Source organism: Xiphophorus maculatus, chromosome 14 (genome assembly GCF_002775205.1).
Source record: "Xiphophorus maculatus strain JP 163 A chromosome 14, X_maculatus-5.0-male, whole genome shotgun sequence".
NCBI classification, from domain to species: domain Eukaryota; kingdom Metazoa; phylum Chordata; class Actinopteri; order Cyprinodontiformes; family Poeciliidae; genus Xiphophorus; species Xiphophorus maculatus.
In genome coordinates, this window is record NC_036456.1 from 25,876,262 (window position 1) to 25,898,079 (window position 21,818).

Genomic DNA, 21,818 nt, shown 5'->3' on the forward strand with positions numbered 1-21,818 from the left:
CAGTTTCTCCCATCTCTGGTTAATTGGTACCTCTGTCCCTAAATCAAACCTGGTTAAAAGGAGTTTCAGTTGGAAAGAGAAGAAAAAACATCTTCACTGAAACCTCCATTATCAGTTCCATAAGTATAACACTTAGTCAGAAACCATCGTTATCAGCTCATTCTTCCCAAGTTTTTATTTTCCAAGACGTGCTGAATCCAGAAATCACATTGGTTTTGCTCAATCAGGTATTGAGGACTGCATACCCAACATATTAGTTGGGTATGCAGTCATGATGGCTGATTACTGTTGGACTCTGGAGAGAGAAATCCCTGATGCTGAGCATACGAGGCGGTTGAAGAAACCGAACTGAAACGTAACAAACGTTCATGACATAACGGTAAATTTACATGTACCCTTATCAGTGTTTATTACTAAATTTACAGAAATCCAAGTGTGTATCATGTAATTAATGTACTGTTAGAAAACAATTTATTTAGTCCTTTTTTGGATGAGAAATATTTATGGAAATGAACTGATAATGTCCCAAAAATGTCATTAATTTAGTCAGAAGATCTAAATCAAATTATAATAAAAATGTGACCTGATTGAGAAAAATGGATATCATTTTTTAATTCAGCGCTGCAAAATAGTCCTAATTCATTTGAGAAAACGGACAACTTCCAAAAAAACCCAACATTTTTTTGGAACCAAGTGTTATCAATGATTTAATATTTAAAAGTGACATCCGCAGGCTGACCAAAATATAAAATTAAGTGGAAATTTTGGTATGTTAAGGATGAAAAAGACAATAATTCATACAAGTAATGAAAATAACAAAGTCAGGCAAAGGAACAATTTTCCAAATCAGTTTCTTTTAATAAAAAACTTATGAAATTTTATCAAAAACTGCAGGTGTGTGTGTCTGGTGAATTTTTGGTCAAAACATGTTTGTTTTTAATTCAGTGGGAAGAAAATACAGAAATAGTAGCGATACTTCATAATAAAATTACTCAAGTAAAAGTAACAAGTACAGCCTAGTAGAAATACTCCTAAAAGTAACTTAAGTAAATGTAACTAGTTCACTCTGAGAACGATAAATTGTTTGCAACTTATATTCTTAATTTAATGTATGCAACCACAAAAAAAAATTATTGAAAAAGGTTTATATCAGAATGTTTTTGTACATTAATGATGAAATTTGTTAAACTGAGAGACTAAACTTATTGATAGATTGATTAAAACACACTCTGACGTTTGGCTTTAACTAACCCAAAGTTATAGATTCTCTTTGTTTTTCCCTCTTTGTTCTCGTCCGCTCCAGGCCTTTGTGTTTTTCTGTGACTGGGAGACGTTCAGCAATTTTATCCTGAATATTCGCCAAGAGCCGTTTTATGTGAAGAAGTCGCCTGTGTTCATCCACTTGGTCACTCAGGGTATTCGACCTGGAAACACTGAGGTATGGAAACCTGTCTGTGCTCCATTATCCATTTAAAACAGGCCATATTTGCTGCTGATTTCCAAACTGCTAAATTCGATTGGGTACTTTTTGGATATATATATGGATGGAAAAAACTCCCATTGTTTTAAATAAAATGTGGTTTTGTAGAAATTATTTCCCCTTGCTCTGTCATTTTGTTTTCACAGGAAATGATGTACAGAATGATGATGAAATGGAGCAATGCGGTGAGTTCACTCATCTTTTTGTCGAATCTGCAGTCACACTACAAAAAACACAAAATATTACAGTGAACCCTCGTTTTTCGCAGCGGTTACGTTCCAAAAAGAAACCGCGATAGGCGAAATCCGCAAAGTAGTAACCTTTATTATTTTACAATTATTATACAATGAAATATTCCATAATACATTGAAACCAAAGAACAAAACCTTTTTACAGGCCCAAACATTTGTTTAACAAATAAAAAGTACCGTATAAACATTTTTTTTTTTTTTACAAATAACTACTGTACTGTAAAATAATAATTTTAATATGAACTGAAGGCGGATTCCCGTGCCCGAATTGCGGAGATCAGCAACCGCCCCACCGTGACCTGAGTTATTGGATTAGAACGGGAGAAAATAAAAAATGATTATGAAAAAAACAAAACAAAGTACAGTAGGACAAATAGTGACTCACGTGTATTTCACTGCTCTTCTGACTGAGCCGCTGCATCCTGACTCCGCTCTGTAGCTGTTGTTTTTCTTCTACAGCCCGCGGTGCAGGTGTGTTTTTTCGAGAGAAGAACATAGTTATCGTAGTTGTTGTCGCTCTTTTTTCTTCTGGGCAAAAAGATTCTTATAAACCGACATGCCACCATCGATTATGTTAAATTTGGCAAACTGTTTTGCGTACGTGTACATATTAAACCTCAACGTTGTTGACACACAGGTAGAGAAGAAGCGGAGAGACTGTTTAGCCAATCAGAATGCAGAACACAATGCACGATGCAAATCCGTGAAGTAACGAGACCGTGAAAGGTGAACCGCGAAATAGCGAGGGTTCACTGTATTACATATCTTATAAGACTTGAAATAAGACAAAACTAACTTACAAGTAAGTTTTTAGCAAGATCTAGGAGATGGTTTAAGTAAATAATTCCTATATTCTAAACAATAGATAGGTCTATTGTTTAGACTCACCTACTAAACAATAAACTGGACATGTAATAATTTAATTAAGCAAATAAAGTGTTGTTGAAAAGGGATGTGTAAGACGTAAAAATTATTTTGAGATTTTCAGTTTATTTAGGTGTTAACTGGAAAAGATGTAACAAATTTTAGTTAGTTTTGGGCAATAAAATCAGGATACAAGGCATCACTCTCTTTTAAAAAACACTTACTGTTTTCAATCAAGTTTAATAAATTAACTAAAAACAGCAAAGTCAGCTTCAGATTAGAGGTCACTGGAAGGATGTGGAGCTTCAGGAGAACGCAGCTTGTTTTTATTTAAAAACTAATAATTGGTTCTATTGCCAACATTTTCAATTGTAAGAGAATTTTTAGTTTCTGTGATAATTTTCAACTAAGTAAATGTAAAGTCTCCATCTGCATCAACAATTCATTCTTGAAGGGAATTCAGGAGCCACACAAAGTCAGTCAAGGGCCACAAAATGCCCCCGAGCCACACTTTGGACACCCCAACTTAAAACAAGCTCGTCTATCATTTTGAAAAGTTACTTATAAGTTAGTTTTATCTAATGTCAAATGTCTAGATAAAAAATACTTGGAAAGACTTTGTGTTTTTGCGGTTCACATAAATAAAGCGAGTCACTTTAACAAATTCCTGTCGTTGTTTTTTCTCCAGCATGTTGCAGATCCGGATTCCCTGGAGGAGCGGCTGCTGTGTGTGGAGATCACAGAACTACAGCTGTGCCTCATCCAGGATGTAATGAAGGAAGTGGCTTCCATCGCAAACTTTGTCAACTTCCTGCTGCTCGGTAACCGGGTGAGTGAGTCAAACACTTTCTGAACTACTTTTTAAATGTTTCTTCACAGCGATGTGATGTTTGGAAAACTTGTTTATTGAGGTCATACTTGTTCTAAAATGCAGATTTGTTGCCATTTGCTTCTCGTGAATTTAGCAGGTTTTGCAAATGTTTTGATAATTAAGATTTTTATTACTAAAATGTGTTTTTTTTAATCCATCTGTTGTGACCATTTATGTTAAATTTTTGTAAACCATTTGTTTTCGTTGAGCAAACTTTAGTTAGTTTAGACCTTTCTTTGTAATGGTTTAAAATATTTTGATAACTTTTAGACCCTCCCATTAATTTAATTATGACATGATGCAGATCCTTTGTTTGGCTAATGTCTGTGTGATCAGAGTTTTTTGGAAAATTATTTGTTTTGACAACTTTTTGAACTTGAAACATCAGATTAAGTTAACTTTCCCTTTCATCCAAGTTATACACACAAGATTTATTAAAGTAGCTGACTGGAAGTTTACAAATATTTCACACCATTTATTTATTGAATTATTCATTGTAGTTTGTATTTATTACACACTATATCTATTTTTAAAATTAAGTTACACTTAAATAATATTTTTTTCTACATAATGTGTTTAGATGTTTATTAAAAACATTATTTTGCCTCAGATTTGCATTGAGATGCTTGACTCCATCGGCGTGAAGAAGGTGGTGGAGGAAATGGCCTCCAGAAAGGAGTTATCAACACACAGAATCTGGTATGTTTTGAAAAGAAAACAGTGAAGAAAATGGAAATACTTGCACATCTACTAAAGTTGAAAAGTTGTGGATACTTTTTGGTAGAATAATTGTTGATTTAAAAAAAACATATTGCTGCTCTGTCACCTTTTCCTTAACATAATTTTAAAATTAGAAAACATTTTTTAAAAGGAAAATAATTTAGGAGTTAACATTTAAAACTGGCTTTAACAAATAAAGTTGGAAGTTTGCTGTTCTTGAGAGTCTTGCTCTCTCTCGCTCTCCCGCAGCCCTAATTGCAACAGATTTTTAAATCGTTGCTCATGTTGTAAGCAGATATATTTTGAATTGTCACATTGAAAAGTCTTGTTAGATGCTGTGTGTTCACTTGTTGTTAAACTCTGATGTTGGATTTCTTTTCAGTGTTTTTGTAATTTTGGACAAATACCATCTTAAAAAATATCTTTAATAGAAAAATATATTTTAAAAAACTGTTGTTGTTTATTTTTCACTTCACTTTTTCACTTGATCCACCATAAATTTACACAATTTTTATTCTAAATGTATAAAAAGCACCAACTTTTCCATTTATTTTATTGTTTATCTGACTTTTTTTGCTCGACAGGAGCAGAGTTGGACATGTTGAGTCGTGAGTATTTTGTACTTTCTTCTCAGTTTCTTCACATTCAAATCAATGCGTCTTCACATGTCTGTCCAACAAATCAATCAAACAGCTGCAGCTGATCCAGAATGCTGCTGCTGGCGTTCTCACTAAAACCAGGAAGATAGAGCACATAACACCAGTTTTAAAGTCCCTCCACTGGCTCCCTGTAGCTCAAAGAATAGACTTTAAAATACTGTTGTTAGTTTATAAATCACTGAACGTCTCAGCACCACAATACATTAAAGATCTGCTTTTATTGTATCAACCTTCCAGAACCTCTCAGGTCTTCTGGTTCTGCTCTGCATCCCCAGAACCAGAACCAAACGAGGAGAAGCAGCATTCAGCATCTATGCACCACAAATTTGGAACAAACTTCCAGAAAACTGTAAAACAGCTGAAACACTGACTTCTTTTAAATCTCGACTAAAAACCCACCTGTTTAGAATTGTATTTGAAATGTAATCAATTACAAATTTATGGATGGAACTTGACTTAATGTCATGGTTTGATTGTTGATTCTATGTTGCTTTGTGTTTCTGTGTTTGATATGATGTAAAACACTTTGAAATGCCTTGCTGCTGAAATGTGCTATACAAATAGAATTTGATTGATTCATGTTTGTCATGTTTAACTACTAAGAGCTATTTTTTCATGCAATTACTCAAATTTGTAAAATGTTCTTTTTCTCCCTATATTTTTACATTTTACATTACCTTATATTTTTGCATTAGTCAAATGTTTAATGTTTTATTACAGCTCGAAGGACTTCAGAAAGCGTGTGCAGTGCTGTAAGAAGACGATCTGCGACCTTCGTCGTTGCTCTAAGGCATCTGAAAAAACAACTTCATCAGTTTCCAAACCTGGAGCAAAAGGTGCCGAGGCTCCAAATGTTTACAAACCTGAAGCTGAAAGATTTCCTGAACAAACATTTAAATTGTATTAATTTATACAGTAATATTAAATCAATTAGAATATACGTCCAGATGATTCTTGTTTACAGACGTGGGTTGTAACTAGTTACATTTACTTGAGTAACTTCAATTAAGCATATTTTAATTAAGCTAACAATCTGTAAATATCTTCTACCCAAAACTCCTCAAGTGGTGTAATGTTAGTTTCATCCAATTACAATTCTGTAAAAAAAAATAAAGCAAAAAAGAGATTTCCTGTTAGCACCTTTTCTATCTAATTATTAATCAGTTAATAAACAATAATCTGTATATCAACCCTGCAATGTATTTTAGCTGCAGATGCATTCTTGGCTGTAAATGTGCTAAAGGAGTGCTCTTATTGTATTTTAGGTAATTAAAACTTTGATTTCTTTTTTAAATAAGGAATTGAATTATTTGCATGTTTGAATTTATTTATAATATTGTATAAAATAGAAAAATCTGCAGAATGTGCAGTAATTTTCAATTAATCATCATTATAATTGATATAATAATTGATTACTAACATATTTGTTAGCTGTAGTCTGATGTAATTTTCTAGATGTTGTGATTTCATTAACTGTACGCAGAAAGTCAACATGATTGGTAATGGAGTTACTGAAATATATAATATTATCACTTATTGGACAGGTCTGTGTATCTACCCTCCTCCCTCAAAAATCCTGTAATAATCTGTGAAAATGGTTGACTCTAAATTCTTTATACACTATTTTTCACCAGATTTTGTTTGTTTTCTTTGCATGTTTGTTGGTAAAACAAAACCAGCACTCAGAGCAACAAACTGATACATTTTTGTTTAGATCTTATCAAATATAATCTTGTTTTTGTTCCCTGAAGTTCCTGTGAGTGTACAGAAAACTCAGACAGATGCTCCTCCAGCAGCCGTCAGCGTCGTTTCCCCAACACTGACTGTAGCGTCCAAACAGCAGCCAGCTGCTTCTTCCTCCTCTTCCTCAGCTACGGATCACTCCCTGACCGCCGGAGAGAGGCTGCAAGATCTGCTGCTGCCACAAAAAATTAGTAAGAAATCTGTTTGTACAATGAAAAATATTACTTTTTTAATGCTAATTCTGTTTTTACTAACCTTCTCTTTGTGTTACAGAGTGCCTTGATAGAAATGCCATCAAATCACCAAAAGTAAGGTTCCTCCCACACTTTCATTTTAATCATTTTTATTTTTCTTAGCAAAGTTTGTTCTAATTGATAAGAGGTGATGGAGGTCCAAGCACTTTCCCCCTGATTCATGTTATTAAAATGAAATTAATCGTCTGTTGTGTGGTCTGACAAATATAAACAAATTTCCTGAAACCATAAAATGTTTGTGAAGCGATGTCATCAAAGAAGTAACTGAAACAATCTTTGTAAAATGTTTTTTTAATATTTTGTATTTATTTTGCTTTTATTTTAATGTAGTTTATTTTTTTCTATTTTTATGTATTTATTTTAACCTTTTCTTGTTTATTTTTCATTATTATCTCGACTTTTTTTCCCTCAGAATTCTGACTTTAATCTTCTGAGATGAAAAGTCAAAATTCTTTTCTTTCTTTTTTTTCCAGTGGCCCTAATGTTCTTCCGTACCTCTCCATTCCTAACATATGTATTCAATTTCAAGTTCTGATTTTTCCAATGTTTTTAGTAGGGCTGACATGTGCTGGTACAATAGAAAATATATTACGTTTTTTGCACATCTCTGCCACACATTTAGCAAATTTCTTTGTCCCTGTGTCTTTGAAACTCTCTGAAAACCTTAAGGTATATTTTTCCTCTTCAGTTGTACATAAATCTTTGTACGGGTGCTCTTAAAATTTGTTTATTGTAAATGTACTGTCTAAATGATTGCTCATAAAGCAGACTCGGAGGCTTATTCACTAAACATTCAAACATCCTTCCTTAAGTACTGCTAACCAACTTTGTGCAACCCTGTTTGTCCCGTTTGTTTTCAGTTTCAGTTTAGTTCAGTTTACACAAGGCTGCTGTTGATAACAAACCTGCCAATGTATCACGACGGCTGCTACACTGAGAACGACATTGCAGATCTGCTCGGATTTCAATACGAGGCAAAAAACATCTATGTGATTCCTCAAGCATGCATGGTGGGCCTGACTTTTTTACTTTAACTCTGCATAATCTTTATCCTGATTTATTGTTTTAATTGATTACATTTTTTTATTTCAGGCTTTTGTGCTCATGCCCAATCATCGAGCTGCGCAAGAAGCTACCCAAAAAGAATCCTTGACTCTAAACGGACAGAAACTCTGCATTCAGTTTGTCATCAGCAAGATTTTTATGGCTCCAGTAAGTAGGTTTAATGTAATGAACCTTTATTATGGTTTAATTAATAATTATGTTGTTCATTTGAATAGTTTGTGTGGCCCACTAAAGAGCGAGCAGTGTCATATATTTGCTGGAGAACTTCTTCTATAGCAGTAAGGCCCAAATATACGGAACCCCAAAGGGGCCATAGGTGGAATTATTTTCGTTACCTAGCAACAGCGTTACATTCCCACTCAGTACTTTTCCGTTCTGTCACAAGACAAAAAGTCTTTCTGCTACAACAGTTGTGTCCAAAACTTCTTCATTTTGTAAATTCTTAAAATGTCAAGTTGAAGCTACTCATTGTTTTTTTTCCTTTCTAAATATAATTGTAAATAACATTCAACTTTTTTTTATTTTCACCGGCTAAACACACAATATTTTAATGAAATAAGCAAGACAGTCAGAAAACAAAAAGGCTCCTGCAGGTTTGTCATATTAAAACTAGTATGTCCTAATTTTTTATCTGGATTTTTTTTTTTTAGCAACAAAAACAGGATGTGACTCACTCTTGCTTTCTTTTGACAGTTTCTTAAATGGCTGCGCTTAACACTGCATTTTAGAAAAAACTACGGGATGTTTTTGGTCCGTATTACTAGTAAATTAAAAACAAAAACCTGGAGGAAGACTTTCAATCCTAACTCTAAAACATAAACATGACAGAAACTTTCAAACAAACTGATGCTGAGTAATCCTTGTGACTCGATTCTGTTCTTGTTTCAGTTTGAATTTTATAAATCTCTGATGAACCTGGTCGGATTTGTAAGTATCTACACCTTTCTTCATCAACATAACTTAAAAACAGTTTATTTACTGTAGAATCATGGTCTTGAAATACAAAAGTAACTTTTGAAAAGGGTAGGGTTTACGTCAGTAACATTTAAAATTAAAAACCGACCTGATTTATTTTGTATGTCTGCGTTTTCTGCAGTGGGTAATAACAAATCCTTTAAAATCTCGGTTTGCCTTGAATGTGACCTGTATTTTGTACAATTCAACTGAAAAACAAAAAAAGTTACAAGAAAAAACTACCACAAATGTTATTTTTACTATTTTTTCCACTGTTTTTTCAATACGAGTATCAATAAATATAGATATAAATACATTTGAAAATATGAATAAACGCAGTTAGTGTGAGCAGTTTAGTGACCCAAACCACATGTCTTTAAATGGGATTTATTATGGGAAATTCACATTTGGCAAGTTTTTCAACTTCCATTTCTACTCCTTCTAAAAACAACCCAAGAGCTTAAAAAATTACCTAGTTGTTTTTTGACTATAAGTTAATATTTTTGGTGTCTGGAAAACAAGCCATTTTATGAATGGGAAAGCACTGCCAACCCAGTTACCTAGCAACCCAAGCAGAACTCCAGCAAGTCTTCTCAGCATGTTTTATCGCTTTATTCGCTAAAGGGAAAAAAAAAGTCCCTGATTTACCAAGTTTTTAATCATTTTTCTTGGTCTCATTCAAAACCGATTTTTACTGGTGTTTACATTTAAGAGACTATCCTGAATGAATATAAGACAATTAATGTTTTTTAAATAAACAGTTACACAAAACCTTTGCATAAACATTTTTCTTCCTTGAGCAGCCAGTCACTGATGATGGAACCAGAACCATCTACATCGAGAACATCTCACCGAGCGAGGCCCGGGACTTCAGGGAGACGCTGCGAAAAATCAGACATGTTACAAACTACCTTCCTCTGCTCAACAGGGTAGAAACAAACACTCCTCTTATGAATGCATTTGTTAAAGTAAAATGCATTCAGTCTGACTCTGCTGTGTGTGGTTTTTATTCATTTTATTGTTCAGGTGTTTATAGAGTTTGAGTCTGGCCGCGATGCTGATCGGGTCGGAGTTTGGTACAGCCTCCTGAAACGCTGCCCTGCTCATAAAGTTTACAGAATGAAACTGCCCCGAAGCACCAGCACATCTCTGCGTAAGGCTCATATATATATATATATATATATATATATATATATATATATATTTTTTTTTTTTTTTTTTTTTTTTTCTTTTTAATTTAAATTTTTGTACTTGTTTCTTCTGCAGCTCCCAAGATGGCTCCAAACGCGTTGCCAGACGGCAACATTGTCACCGGGGCGGTTGTCCCGGCAACAAACTGTGGTGTTCCGCAGGGCAGCTCACCACCATTTTCAGTTACCTTGACAACTGCTCCTTATGTCTTCCCGACCGAGTCTCCTTGGTTCATCATCCCAAGTAAGGGGAAGTAAAGAATAAAAAGTATTCAACCTCTTATTTTTATTGGCTTGATCAACAAAATTGGGTTTTTATCAAAAGTTTCAAAGAAAATTCATTCTGTGAAATCTTATTTCTACAAAGTAATAAATAAAAATATCACACAAATATTCACCCCCTTTAAAGTGAAATATCAATCTACTAAATGAACTGGTGAATATTTATGGAGTCACTTATTACATCTTCCATATTTTTATCCGTCATTGTTTTGTAGAAATTAATGTCAAGGTTTTTTTTTATTTGGGTCAAACACTTGACAAACAATTTTGTTGATCATGACTGATTTGTACAAGCAATAAAACCGGGTAAAACCTCTAAAGGGGTGAATACTTTTTATAGGCACTGTAAGAATAGACTTAGTATTTCTGAAAAAGTGACTCTTGTATTTTTGCCGTTAAGATTTTACCACAATCACAACCAAGAAGAACTTGTGGGTAAGTGTTTTTATTGACTTTTTTTTATATTTTACATCCCAAAAAGTCAGGTTTGAAAAAAAAAAAGTATTTAAATATTTTCTTGATATGATGAGCAAATTTCTCCTGAAAAATCTCAGTGTATCACAAAAATAATCTTGTGTTTTTGACCTCTGCAGACACCTGCCAATAACGGCCCCGGGGCCTCCGTCATCATGCTGACAGGTTTACCTGAAGGAAACTACAAACACGAAGACGTCGCCAAGCTGGTGTGGAGTTATTTCCCCAAGCAGAACCTTCAGACTCTCTACTACAACATCTTGGTCCTCCCTCTGCAGAGGAGGGTGAGAAAACAGACTCTGCTGTTCTTCCATTACAGCGTTTCTCCAGCTTTCTCAGGATCACTTAACCCGTTTAACAAACACTAACTTGAAATTTCCCTGCAATAACACAACATCTTAATACAAGGTTGTCAAAACAAACTCAGTTTCATTTTGGTCCATAGCAAAAATCTGAATGTTCTTAAAGGTCCAGTTGAGCCAGCATGTATTGATAAAACTAGTTTACCTGTTAAAATATTAATAAATAGCTGTCCTTCCAGGATTTTAATTGTTTTCTGGGATTTTTTTGTAATCAGAATCACAGAGAAATATTTGCAAGGAATTTTTACAGCATTTGCACTAATATATGGTGTTAAATGTGACTTTTTATTACTCGCTGTGTTGATCATGGACTATAACTTGATATCAAGTAACGCTGAGGGAGCAGTCAATTAAAGCCAATATTTTTGACCAATATTCAGAAGACTTTGCAGTAAAATTTTAAAAAATGTGAGGATTGGGGCATGGCGTGGTGGCGTGGTGGTTGGTGCGACCCATATTTGGAGGCCTTGAGTCCTCCGCTCGGCCGTCGCGGGTTTGACTCCCGGGCCCGACGATATTTGCCGCATGTCTTCCCCCCTCTCCTTCCCAGTTTCCTGTCAGCCTACTGTCGTATAAGGGACACTAGAGCCCACAAAAAACACCCCATGGACGGGTTAAAAGAAAAGAAGTGAGGATTTGTTGAAAGCTGGAGGGACTAATTGATGTTATTTGGAGTCGAGAAGGCCACATAAAATGCTACAGCGGGCCAGATATTAAGACACGTGTCTTAATATATACAACCGAAATGAAAATCTTAGTCTCTTATGTCACTTGTTGTTGTTTTCTTTGTTCATCTTAATGAGAAGGGTGGTGTTGTATAGTAAATGTGAAACCGTGAACAAGTTGGGCGTTTTGAATTATTTACAGATTCTTAAAGATTCTTAGCTTTGCAATGATGTCAAACACATGGAAATCAAAAAAATACTTTTTGTTGGGTGAATTAGTAACATTTTAGGACTATTTGTAATTTAGAAACATAATAAAAGAAAAATAAGACCTGAAAAAAAATCCTCTTCTGCACCACTAAATATAAAAATTTGAGAACGACTGCTCCATTACGATAAGTGCGTTTTGACTTTATGCTTTCATTGTGTTTTAGGCTTTTGTTTTCTTCACCGACTGGACGTTGTGCTGCAGTTTTGTTGAAGATTTCTTCAAAAGTCCGGCTTCCATCAAAGACTCCAAGCTGTTTATCCACCAGGTTTTACAGGAAATGCTTTCTGGTCACACTGAGGTAAATCTGCCCTTGGATTCTCCTGATTAAAACTAGGACCGGACAATAAATCAATATATACTGCAATAGACACGTGATCAATATCAATAGAATATCCAATCATTTCATTGAACTCTGATCCAGAACCGCACAGATTTCTGGGACATTTAGCCAGAGGAAAGACTTTAGCTAAGCTAGGTTGGTGGAATCCACTAACTCACTCACTCTGTGGTTACCTAGCAACTCATTCACTGTGGTTACCTAGCAACAACCTGCTGAGTAACTACCACCGCAGCAGTTTAATGATCCGTATAACTCCTTAAAAATGAACAGCAAGAGTGAGTAATGAAAACTGTGGCTAAAACCAGCGGTTTGGCAGCATTTAAGATATTTATCTACTGAATTTTCAGGCTTTTATTAGATTACTACTAAAGTACTGGGTTGGAAATCGGCAAATGCTGAATCTTTGATTTTGATTTGTATTGGGTGGAAGCCATAATAATCAAGATGAACACAAACATTTGAAATATGTCGCTCTGAGTGTAATGAATATTTTAGATCCCTTGATATTGTGCATCTGTATTGGACTCATCATGCTATGTATAAAAATAAAACGTAAGCTGTTTTGTTATTGATCGTTTTTTGCAGGGGGTCATGTACAGAAATATGATGAAATGGAGCAACGCCGTAAGTCTCTCTTCCTTTATCGACGGTCTCCTTCTTCTGATCCTGTTTTTAATGAACTGTCTGTTGGTTTCCAGCACGTTCCGGAGCTCGAGGGTCTGGAGGAGCGGCTGGTCGTCGTGGTGATGGCCAACATTTCTGTGTACCTCATCATCCGTGTTTTGAAGAAGGTGGCGTCCATCGCTCCAATCATCAGCTTTCTGCCGCTCGCCAACAGGGTACAACGACACCAACACCTCCACTGACATTTGATCATGTCTATCAATCGATCAATCAGTCAATCAACTTTATTGCATCGCGTATGTCAGCAATAAGGCAGCTCAAAGTGCTTTTCTTTGTGAAAACATAAAAAAACCTTCATCATAAACATCATTTAGTCATCAGTTGTGAAAACCAGTAACAGACATTGCTTTTTGTCAAGTTCCATCGTTAAAACAATAAACATCAAATATATTGATCGATGTTTGACTGATTATGTTTCAAAAGGAACTTCAACCTGGTGGGTTTTTAGTCTAGATTTAAAGGAACTCAGTGGTTCAGCTGTTTTGCAGTTTTCTGGAAGTTTGTTCCAGATTTTTTGTTGCATAGAAGCTGAATGCTGCTTCTCCATGTTTGGTTTGGTTCTAAAAAAATCTGATGCATTTTGGGCCGTCTGTTGTTTATAAGTGCTTTTTTTTGTTCTTTTTGTAAATAAAACTTGTTTCCTGTTTTAATTTTTCATATCTTAAACTTCTTTTCTTTTTTTCTCATCTTTTTATTTGAGACACGCAACATGACAATTTTCTCTAGTCCTAAATCAACGCATTTACAAATAAATTGTTTCCTGTTTTAATGTGCATGAATGCGTTTCTGTGTCAGATTTGCATTGAGATGGTAGATTCAAGCAGCGTCACAAAAGTGTTGGAGTATACCGATAAAGATTGGTGCGTATTGCAGCAAATGATTAACTTTTTTTTTTTTTTTACCAGTTTCATTAATCACTTCTAGTCTAAACTGTTTTGTTTTTTTCTGCACAGGCCAAACGTCCAAAGCCTTGAATCGTGAGTATTTTATTTTTAGCTGTGTTATCAGTGACGTACTGTAGCTGTTAAAACATTTAAATTTTGTTCATTTTTATTGAAGAACCTTTTTTTTAAAAAATTTTATATCCTTGTTTAATTTCAGAGTGAAGAGCCTAAAGCAGCGTCTCGACGAATCCGCTAAGATCACAGTGAACCTGGTCGGCGAAGCACAACTTCCTGTTGCTGCTGCTTCTGATGAAAAGACACAGCCTGGAGTCCGAGGACATGTCGGATATTCTGGAAAAATGTCAGACATTTTCTCAGCAGACAAAGAAAATGTATCGTCAGAAACAAAAACACCTCAAACCTGTAAGGAAATTGTGCCTAAAACAGAAGCTGATATAGAAGAAAAGGCAGAAAAAGCTGAGGCAGAGGACAAAAACGTAGCCTCCATATGTACTGTATCAGAAAAACAAGCTGGTATTTTTGAAAAGGTTCAAGAATCTGCAGAAAAGACGACAGAAACGAGAAGTGAAACAGTGACTGAAAAGAAGGAAGAGACAGAAGCAGTTAAAGACGTCCAGCCACAAGTTAGCGAAGATGCTAAACCAGCAGAGCTGAAGGAGCCGGAACAAACAGAGGAAACCAAGGTCAAAGGTTCTGGTGAAGCCAAAGAAGAAGTGAAACCAGGTGAAAATCTGCTGCTAACAGAGAAAATTGTAAACAATGAAACTTTGACTGGTCCATCTCAGGGACCACAGGCCATAGTAAAAACCCAGCAGCAGAAAACAGAAACCTCAGATACTTTTAGCTGCAATATTTGTATATTAGCGTAAATTAAACTACAGTTTGGGTTTAAATTTGAAGTATTTTATTACCAATTTAATGTACTTTTTTAAAAAGGTATTATTATTATTATTATTATTCAGAGGAGTTACATACATTTTATGTTTAAAAACTGCTTTTTCTTTGAGTCAGTAATTGACTAACTAAAGTTCTTAGAAGCTTTTTTGATACATAAACATTTTTTTTTTTTTTTTTTTTTAGCATTTAAGGACCAGAAAGTTTCCGCTGTGACAACTGAAGTTCCTGCATCTGACAAAACTGCTTCCACATATTCATCTGATTCTTGTTTAACTCCTGGAGAAACGATTGAAAATTCCCTGAACATGACAACAATTTTCGGTAAGAACCGCAGAGCTCAGCGGTATCTGTTGAATCGTTCCAGTTTGGCTCTTTATTAATCTCTGGCTCTTGTTAACAGACTGGGTCTCTGTGTGCATCTCTCCTTCAACAGTAAGTATACTTAAACAAACTATGCTCCTTATGAAATCTTTTTAAAAAGGAAATTTTAAAAACATGTTAGGGGTTTATATAAAAAAGTAAATATAATAGGTTTTGTTTGTGTTTCTTTTCTGGTTGCAGAAAAGCTGTTTTTTCATTCAGTTTATGCTGATATATTTGCGTTTGGACTCTCTGCAGTTATCACCTCCATGACTTTATTGTCCTGATTAGAAACATACATCAGAAACATGAAATAATCTACAAACCTTAAGCATGTTCAAAAGTTAAATAGGGCTGGACGATATGGCTGAAAAATATATCACAATAAAAGCGTTTTATATCAGTTGCTATCGGTAATTATTAGTTATAAATATCTGAAGTACTACCAAACTGATGACATGACCTTAACCGTTTTATCCACAGTTATGATGCAAAACCTTAAACTGCTGCCATGCCTATTACTCAGCGAGTCGTTGCTAGGTAACCAAAGAGTGAGAGAGTTGTTGCTAGGTAACCAAAGAGTGAGAGAGTTGTTGCTAGGTTACCAAAGAGTGAGTCAGTGATTTGATTCCACCAACCTCGCTTAGCTAGTCGTGAGAGTTCAGTGAATATTGTCTACACTGAATATGAAATAATCCATCGGACGTGTTATTGATATAGATCACGCAATATTTATATATTGTTATAGATTTATTGTCCAGCCCTACAACCAAAGCAGTGATAGCGAAGCCACCAGTTCACACAGTGAAAATTTATGGGGGACTTTGTCCAGGAAAACAAAGCAGCAGTGAATGAAGCATTGAAATCATTTTGAGAACAATGGCACATCTTTGTCCCTGACATTTCTCTTTAAGCTAATATTTCACATGTGAAGCTTGAAAGAGAAGTCAAAATGATGCTAAACAATCCATCACTCATTTAGCTCAGACACCAAGAAAGTTGCTGCTGTAGATAATTCATGGCGATGAAATCAACTGATTTTGACTTTTCTGGATACTGTGGTGATATTTTGTATTTTTAACATTCTGAATGCAAAGGGGAACCTCAGTTACGGCTGTTAAATTGATAATTAAAATGCTACGTATAATAATTCCCCCTAAATGTTAGTTGCTCTAGAATAAAGTTTTTTATCGTTTGTCTCCAGTTGCTTTCACTCGATGCGATTCTGGTCATCCAAAACCTGCCAGAGTTTGGAGACGGCTGCTACACAGAAGCTGAAGTCCTCGCTCTGCTCCAGATGTTTGGTATTCAGCGTGAAGACGACAAAATTTTCATCCTTCCTCTGTCTCAAATAGTAAGTGCCATTCTTACTTTTCTTTCTCAACGGATCTATTTTTTTCTGTGAATAACTTTTTTGTTGTTGATTTTTCCTTTCAGGCATTTGTTGTTCTTCCAAATATAAAGGCAGTGCAAAAACTGATGTCCTCGGAGGAGGACATCCTCTTCAAAGGGTCCAAGCTCAAATTCGGTGTCATAAAACGCAAAGAACCCTCGAATTTAGTAAGTTTATCTAAAATTTTGCATTAGTGATACATTTCTAGCAATTTTTGAGTTGCGCTGATGTGCTTGAATCAAGAAAAAGTTAAATCCCCATGATGTTACTGTCGACAATAATACAGTTTAGCTCAACAAACCTAACTATGTTTGCAGATGACATTCAGATTTTTATTCTGTTTTTTTTCCAGTTTGGCATTTATAAATTCTTGATGAGTTTCACCAAATCTGTAAGTATCTCACAACAGCCTGACTCCATTATTTCATATAGATAAAACCACAAAGAAAGTATTGGTTCACCACGACTCAAACATTTCTGGCAACAAACCAATTCTTTTGTTGATCTTCTCTAGCAGCATCTACAGAATTACTGCAGTCGGACAGAAGTCGTTTACATCCAGAACATCTCAGTAAATGAAGCCAAAGATCTCAGAGAAGAGTTGCAAGAGACTGAGAGTGTTATAAACTACCTGCCACTGCTCAACAAGGTAAAAAACAAACACAAACACACTCTCGATTTTAGATGTTTGTGTGAAAATGTGACATTCTGTTTTGGGTGTTTCAGGTTTTTGTTGAATTTCAAACTTTTCTGGACGCTGATCGGATCGGAGTTTGGCACAGCTTCCTGAAGGATCGGCGCTCGTACAAAATATACAGGCTGGGGTTGCCAGTGACAACCTACAAATCAAAGCGTGAGTCTTAAAACAGTGAAGAAGCCTCCTTGTGAGACAACATAAAACATTAACTAATGTGCTCATTGTGCAGCTGTTACTGAAAGTCAGAGAAATTGAAGGAATATTTCTCCTGACTTTGCAAAAAAAGGTGGTAAGATAACTTTAAAAAGTGGTACGGCTCCATCAATTCCATGGGCATAAATGTCAAAAAATGTTTATTATTCATCAAGTTTTAAAGCCGAAACTTTATTAGTGAAGTGTATAAATGGGGGTCAGAGATGGTGGATTTGAATATCATGAAAAACTTTAAATCAATAATTACATTCAAAAAGTAAAATTTATATTTTATATTAATTTGTTACATACAGACTGATATATTTCAAATGTTTATTTCTTTCAGTGTTGATGATTATTACTGACAACTAATGAAAACTTCAAATTCAGTATGTGAGAAAATTAGAAAATTGTGAAAAGACCACACACTAATCAGCCAATTAACTCAAAACACCTGCAAACGATTTGACCTTTGACACCTTGTACAAGAGGGCAAGACGCTCTTGTGTAAAGAAGCTGGCTGTGCACAGATCTCTGTGTGCAAACACATTCATAGAGAGGCGAAGGCAAAAAAGGGGACAAGCAATCAGGATAACTGCACCCTGGAGAGGATTGTGAAACAAAACCCATTCAAAAATGTGAGGAAAATTCACAGAGTGAACTGCAGCTGGAATCAGTGTTCAAGAACCATCGCACACAGACAGATGAAAGACAAGGATTCCAGCTGTCGCTTTCCTGTTGTCAAGCCGCTCTTGAACAAGAGACGGCACCAGAAGCATCTTGCCCGGGCTGAAGACTGGACCGCTGCTCAGTGGTCCAAAGTTATGTTCTCTGATGAAAGTAAATTTTGCATTTCCTTTGGAAGTTAAAGTCCTTGAGTCTGGAGGAAGAGAGGAGGTCCAGTCATGGTTTGGGGTGCCATGTCATCTGTTGGTGTTGGTCCATTGTGTTTTCTCTGAGGTCCAAGGTCAATGCAGCAATCTACCAGGATGTTTAAGAGCACTTCATGCTTCCTGCTGCTGACCAAATTTGTGGAGATGCAAATTTAATTTTCAAGCATGACTTGGCACCTGCACACAGTGTCAATGCACCTGGGCCTGGTTTAAGGATCCTGTTCTTAATTGACAAGGAAACTTCTGACCGTAACTAAATAGAAAATCTATGGTGTATTATGAAGAGGAAGATGTGATTTTCTGAGATACTGGATTTGGGATTTTCCTTAGTTGTGAGTTATAATTATCAACATTAAAAGAAAAAAAATCATTTGAAATATAACAGTGTGTATGTAACAAATAAATACACCATACAAGTTTCACTTTTTGTATGGAATTACTGACTTAAATCAACTGTTTTATATTATAAGTTTTTGACCAGCACCTGTATATATACAAAGTTTTTTAAATAATTTTTTTTTCACCATCTGAGGTTAAATCAGACCAAACATTTCTTGTTGCTTAGCTAGAATTACCTAACTTATTTCTGTTTGCTAAATGTCAGAAAGCTTGATGAGAACATTTATTTAGAAATTTATTTGAAGAATTAATGTTCTTGTCTCCCTGCAGCACCAAGACATCCACGACTGGCTTTGCCGAACAGGAGCCTTTGTGTGGCGAATGCAGCCATCCCCAAACCAAACGCGGCCATCCCAATTGGTTCCAGGGCACCATTTTGGGTTACCATGACAACTAGACCTTTTTTGTTCCCAACTGCATCTCCTTGGTTCAACATCCCAGGTAAGGTAAACTCAGAGAAATTTAACGCATCTCATAGCAATGTGAGTTTTACTTCTGATTACTAAATGTCAGGTTTTTTTTTTTCCAAATTATGTTATTTTTTGCTTACTTTTATAGAAATATATCAAGAATTATTACATTCTTATTGCTTCTTATAAGCATCGTAGTATAGCTAACCTGGCTAAACAGAAAAATAAGTTTTCAAATGAGGATTTATTTTATAAAGCAGGGAATAAAACTACCCAAACAAGTCTGATTCTTTATGAGTACCTGATGGTGCCTCTGTCGGCAGGATAACTGCTGAATTTTGGCCCACTCTTGTTTGCAGAATTGTTTTAATTAAACCACATTCAGTAAGAAAGTTCAGCTGAAAAGCTAACTGGGTTTGGATCTGCAAAATCAGAGCAAACTAAAGTTAGTTCATCAGTCTGATTTGGGAAACTCATACAAATGGAAAAAAATTTTAAATATTAAAATTTTATCTTTTATGGTTCTCTGCAGGTTAGGTTTGTATGTTTCACTTTTTTCACTTTATAATTAGATTTTGTTTTCTTACTCTCAGCTTATTTGAAAAGGTCTTCAATAAAAAACATGAAGGTAAGAGTTTTTTTTTCACGAGATTTTCATATAGTCTGCATTCTGTTATTCTATTGTTTTGCTCCATTTGATTTTGTTCATTTTAAATGGATTTAAGAAAACGTTTAATCTGCAGCACTTTCTGTTCTTGCAGTTATTTTTTTCTTTGCATAATTGTTTACCTTTTCTATCTTGATCTCTGTAGAAATGTTTGTCGAAACATTTCATGGAACCAAAAATCATGGTGACGGGTTTGTCAAATGAAACCTACACACACAAGGACGTAGCGGCGCTGGTGTGGAAATATTTTCATGTGCAGAATCTTCACACACTCTACTACAATGTAATGGTTTTACCGCTACAGAAGAGGGTAAAGAAATATTGACGTTTGTCTGTAACATTCCTGGCTCATAAAAAATGGTTTTGATGTGACTCTCTTCTCATTTTTTCACCTCTAGGCGTTCGTGTGCTTTCAGAACTGGCGCGCTTGCTTCACCTTTTTTGCAGATTACTTCACAAAGCCACGTACCTTCAAAGGCTCCACTATCTACGCCTATTTGGTGCGGACTAATTTCCCCTTTCCAGATGACGAGGTATTAAAACTTAGAGTTCCCACAGATAATTTGATATACCACCCCAGTGGTTGGCACATTTCTGCTAATATTAGAACAAATTTTTTTGTTTAGCGCTTTTGCTATCCTTGACCACATTTATCACACTTAACTTCCCCTAAATAAAATTTCCAGATGAATTCTAAAGTATTTATTTACTTGGTTGTTTTGCAATCTTTCAGTTTAATAAAGTTCGACATCTGTGAAGTTTTTATTATCAGCTGTTAATAATTTTTCAAGTTTACGCTCTTATTTTGAAGTGGTGAAGACTTTTTTTGCCCCCACAATTTGTTTCTGCATGCAAGAAACATACGGAAACAAAATAAAACACGGACACTTGATAACAAGATATAAATATAAATAAAATATCTAAGGGAAAACATTTAAATTATAATGTCAAAATTCAATTGGTGCTCTTTCAAAGGCAGATATAATTTGAAAACAAGTTAGTGCTTTAGCATTAGCTTCTGCCAAATACCGCATTGGTTTAGTGCTTTTGTGCTGGTGGTTACAACTTTTGACAATTTAGCACAGACCAGTTTTTGTAAGCGCCATATTCCAAGTATTTACAATGACAAGTCTTTTAGTCTTAAAGTAGTAGCTTTTATTTTGGACACAATTATAATCATTCCTGCTTTTTGTCCTGTTGATGTTTACTTTGTGTTCTTGCTATGTTTTTACAGGTGACCATGTACAAAACTCTGATGAAATGGAGCAACACTGTGAGTGATTTTATCACCTTCTGTTATTAGTTTACGGTTCCAAATCAGCTACTTGTGGAAAACCAAGATGTTGCTTTGTTTTCCCAGCCTGTCCCAAAACCAGAGGGCTTGGAGGAGCGGCTGCTCTGCATCGAGGTTTCAGCGTTTGACAAACATATCGTCATGATGGTCATGGATGAGGTGGCGAACATCGCTACGTTTACCAACTTCCTGCCGCTTGCTGACCGGGTACGACATTGCTTGGTCTGAGTTTTACTTCAAAGTTGCGATAATACAGGAACAAAGTCATGACAAGACAGGGAAGAAAGTCGTAATAGTACAGGAACCGTCATAATATTACAGTAAATTTAAAATAAAGACAGAATTTATGAGAATGAAGTAAAGATTTTGTGAAAAAAAGTCAAATTAAGGAATGCAATCAAGTTATACTTGGCAGGAAAGTTTTATTTACTTTGATGCTGATGTGTTAAAAGATTATTAGTGGTAGAAATTTGAAACTGTTGTGCAAATGAATTTGTCTAGTTCAAAAGAAGAACCGGATGGACTTACTGAGCTGATCATTTCAGATCTTGAAGTGTTTTTTCTTATTAAAATAACTTTTGT

General features: G+C 35.2%; 1 protein-coding gene across 3 annotated transcripts in view; it reads left to right on the plus strand.

Annotated features, from left to right (window-relative positions):
* LOC111610774 overlaps positions 1 to 21,818 on the plus strand; it is a 59,523-nt gene that overhangs the window by 20,740 nt on the left and 16,965 nt on the right. For 2 of the 3 annotated variants that reach the window (XM_023345630.1, XM_023345631.1), the window contains exons 22-56: positions 1,304 to 1,438; positions 1,627 to 1,665; positions 3,284 to 3,424; positions 4,077 to 4,165; positions 4,771 to 4,794; positions 5,566 to 5,681; positions 6,597 to 6,779; positions 6,862 to 6,896; positions 7,703 to 7,852; positions 7,935 to 8,054; positions 8,796 to 8,834; positions 9,665 to 9,790; positions 9,888 to 10,014; positions 10,128 to 10,295; positions 10,734 to 10,768; positions 10,927 to 11,091; positions 12,269 to 12,403; positions 13,031 to 13,069; positions 13,144 to 13,284; positions 13,925 to 13,989; positions 14,083 to 14,106; positions 14,231 to 14,757; positions 15,115 to 15,252; positions 15,332 to 15,363; positions 16,496 to 16,645; positions 16,729 to 16,851; positions 17,037 to 17,075; positions 17,199 to 17,333; positions 17,411 to 17,537; positions 19,136 to 19,306; positions 19,869 to 19,903; positions 20,088 to 20,252; positions 20,341 to 20,475; positions 21,177 to 21,215; positions 21,303 to 21,443. In XM_023345630.1, coding sequence (XP_023201398.1) covers positions 1,304 to 1,438; positions 1,627 to 1,665; positions 3,284 to 3,424; positions 4,077 to 4,165; positions 4,771 to 4,794; positions 5,566 to 5,681; positions 6,597 to 6,779; positions 6,862 to 6,896; positions 7,703 to 7,852; positions 7,935 to 8,054; positions 8,796 to 8,834; positions 9,665 to 9,790; positions 9,888 to 10,014; positions 10,128 to 10,295; positions 10,734 to 10,768; positions 10,927 to 11,091; positions 12,269 to 12,403; positions 13,031 to 13,069; positions 13,144 to 13,284; positions 13,925 to 13,989; positions 14,083 to 14,106; positions 14,231 to 14,757; positions 15,115 to 15,252; positions 15,332 to 15,363; positions 16,496 to 16,645; positions 16,729 to 16,851; positions 17,037 to 17,075; positions 17,199 to 17,333; positions 17,411 to 17,537; positions 19,136 to 19,306; positions 19,869 to 19,903; positions 20,088 to 20,252; positions 20,341 to 20,475; positions 21,177 to 21,215; positions 21,303 to 21,443 — 4,053 coding nt within the window. The remainder of the gene's footprint in view (positions 1 to 1,303; positions 1,439 to 1,626; positions 1,666 to 3,283; positions 3,425 to 4,076; positions 4,166 to 4,770; positions 4,795 to 5,565; positions 5,682 to 6,596; positions 6,780 to 6,861; positions 6,897 to 7,702; positions 7,853 to 7,934; positions 8,055 to 8,795; positions 8,835 to 9,664; positions 9,791 to 9,887; positions 10,015 to 10,127; positions 10,296 to 10,733; positions 10,769 to 10,926; positions 11,092 to 12,268; positions 12,404 to 13,030; positions 13,070 to 13,143; positions 13,285 to 13,924; positions 13,990 to 14,082; positions 14,107 to 14,230; positions 14,758 to 15,114; positions 15,253 to 15,331; positions 15,364 to 16,495; positions 16,646 to 16,728; positions 16,852 to 17,036; positions 17,076 to 17,198; positions 17,334 to 17,410; positions 17,538 to 19,135; positions 19,307 to 19,868; positions 19,904 to 20,087; positions 20,253 to 20,340; positions 20,476 to 21,176; positions 21,216 to 21,302; positions 21,444 to 21,818) is intronic. The other variant, XM_023345633.1, reaches the window with a different exon arrangement.